The following is a 2,755-nucleotide window of genomic DNA, read 5'->3' on the forward strand; positions in this document are numbered from 1 at the left end:
GTACAGATACTGACCTAATTTTTCATCCGAAATCTTCGGATGACCGTGAATGCAGTTACGGTCATCAGCTTTATCCCAGTTAATCATACCACATATCTTACTATTCTTATATGTATTACCATTCCCACGATTCCCAAGATTTCATTGAACAATCATGCATTATAATTTTTTTTTATAATCCTTCCAATATCAAGTATTGTCTATGAAAAATAAAAGTTAAGCTATATAAATTATAAACATGCACTTATTGAATATTGATATACTAGTATTGTTGAAACAAGCTTTGCCATAGCATATCTTGTCATTTAAGCTAGGGTAAATTAAATTAAGTTTTTAATCTCTGTACGTATTCATTTTCATATGAAAGTAATGTCTTTTGAGAAAAAAAACCTATTTGTTCAGTAGGTAATATCATAAAGTTCTACATATTCATTTCCACAAATAAACAGAGTATTTTCAGATTTGTCCAACCAGATATCCCGCAATTCTTTTATTTTACTAGTATCGCACTTGTTCAGTAAGGTTCTACATTCTTTCCCATCTTCCGATATCAAATAGACATACCCAATTTTATCCCCGGCAAAAATAAAGCCTTTAGAGTTGACGACTACGCTGGTAATGCCTGACACGCCAGTAGAAAATATTTCCTTTCCATCAAGTGAAGTGCAAGTGACACAACTATGTTCGGACGCATGTATTAAACGACCGTTCTTGTAATCTATCGTTAGTGTGTATATTTCACCTGTATATCCATATGAACATTTTATTGAGAATGCTGCTTGCAATCCTCCGTCCAAATTATATAAATTCATTTTCTTGATTCCAGTTCCGACGTTAGCATAAAGGTAATTATCTTTAATACAAATCCCGCACGAATAATTAGTGCTAGTGTTTTTTAAAGACTTTGGTTGCCCGAAGCGCTCTTCAAATCTAACAGTGTAAATATAATGGCCGGAAACATAAAGTGTCTTTTTCAATAGATCGTATGTTAATCGTTTACAGTAATCGGGTAAAACACATTCGTTAATTACTGTTCCTGTTGATGCATCGACAATAATCAGCTTGTGGGTTCCATCCTTGAACTTGCAGCATAATGCAATTGTCTGGTCTGAAGTACACACTCCCCCAAACAAATCATAGCCAGGAAAAACGAGTGTAGTTTTTCGTTTTATAAGACGGAGATGAGGGAAGACAGTGCTGTCATGTAAATATGACCGATCTTTTAATATCCCGATATATTCCGTTACAAATTCTTTTCTTTTCTCAGTAACAAGTACATTCCCTAGTTTCTCTAATTCCAATAATCCCTGTAGTACGTTTTCAATATCAAACGTTGCTTTCACGTCAACGGTTCCACAAAAGGATTTTACAGATTTTTCAATTTCTGAAAACAATTCCGGTTTCGACTTTTGAAGATGAATAAAAAAATGTGTTCTAGAGCCGTAAGCTCGAATATATGTTGTTATACGGAGAAGTTCATTGATGCGATTTAAAAGTTGTTCTATTATATCTAATTTGGAGTCCGCGTCACCTTGGTGTTTATCGTCAATTATCTTCAGTTCTTTCGAGAATGAAATCAACAAATTATCTAATTGACTTTTAGCAGAATTAACCGAATCGACCACAAAGCTTTCAATACTGGAAAACGATTCTTTCAAAGTTGTCTTCTCGTCTTTTTGTATTTGTAGTAATTTTGCAGTACCTGACTGAATTTCAGTCAAGCTCGATTCAAATGAACAACTATCATCATTTTTACTTATGATGACATCGAGGGCTTGTACATCTTTGCAATGAATATGTTGAGACGTGACACACAGCATGCAGCAAAGTTGTAGGTGATCAAAGCAATATGCCTCGATTACTTTGGAACTGTGGACGGGACAGGCATCCGATATTTTACACAAATCGATTTTATTTTCAGTTGTCTGAATACTTTTGATATCTACAACTTTGTGATTCGTTAAAGATGTTATGAAACTATGCGTCTCGCAACAGTCGTCGCAATAGGCTTCGATACATTCACGGCACCATTTCGTCGCGGAAATGTTTTTCTTTTTTCTTTTACATATATGGCAGTCATGGTTGTGCGGTTCTTTTGTAGTTTCCATTGGAGAAGATGTAGCACCGTTACGTTGTAAGGATTCAATCCACTGTTTGGTATATATTTCTACATTTGGGGGCGTGACAGTTGTTCGACATACAGGACACATATAATGTGCGATTTTATGCCCGGCACGTCGTTCAGTTGACAGAATATACTCACTGATACATTGAAAGCAGAAAGTGTGCAGACAAGGTAGCCTTCTAGGTGATCTCACTTGCTCTAAACAGATGGAACATGTTAATATCTCTTCTTCTTTCACATGACCTGATGTGGCCATAATACACTATATTGCTTGATTGTACATGTGTACTTAATTGATATTTTGTTTGATAAAACTAGATACTAGAATTATAGATAATAAATCTCAGTGATTTTAATGAATATATATTGGAAATTAAATAGGGACTGAAAATAAAGAAGACGTTTAAACGTCCATTTAGCAAGACACCTAGCACATATGATGGACTACGATAAGGAGTTTCTTTTAGCATATATTTTACCACCCGACTGCCCTGTTAATCGGGGCCAGGGGTTACCTAGCTTAAGCGTAAGTCACATCTAATGAACTTCTTAGCTTTCTGTTACTCGTAATTGCTAAACGTCCAAATATTCCATGCATACTTAGTTTGAGATCAGGAAAATAGTATTTAA

The 2,755-nt window shown here is 35.1% G+C and overlaps 1 protein-coding gene across 1 annotated transcript; it reads right to left on the minus strand.

Annotated features, from left to right (window-relative positions):
- Nucleotides 1–250: 250 nt before the first annotated feature.
- On the minus strand, nucleotides 251–2,323 carry LOC139523541 (uncharacterized). The gene has a single exon (XM_071317643.1). The coding sequence runs from the start codon at nucleotides 2,208–2,210 to the stop codon at nucleotides 399–401; it is 1,812 nt and encodes a 603-aa protein (XP_071173744.1). The 5' UTR covers nucleotides 2,211–2,323; the 3' UTR covers nucleotides 251–398.
- Between the last annotated feature and the right edge of the window lie 432 nt (nucleotides 2,324–2,755).

Source organism: Mytilus edulis, chromosome 5 (assembly GCF_963676685.1).
Source record: "Mytilus edulis chromosome 5, xbMytEdul2.2, whole genome shotgun sequence".
Lineage (NCBI taxonomy): Eukaryota > Metazoa > Mollusca > Bivalvia > Mytilida > Mytilidae > Mytilus > Mytilus edulis.

Bases quoted from the DNA above. Each gene is read 5' to 3' on its own strand.
- LOC139523541 (XM_071317643.1), bottom strand. From the start codon at position 2,210: ATGTGTCCTGTATGTCGAACAACTGTCACGCCCCCAAATGTAGAAATA.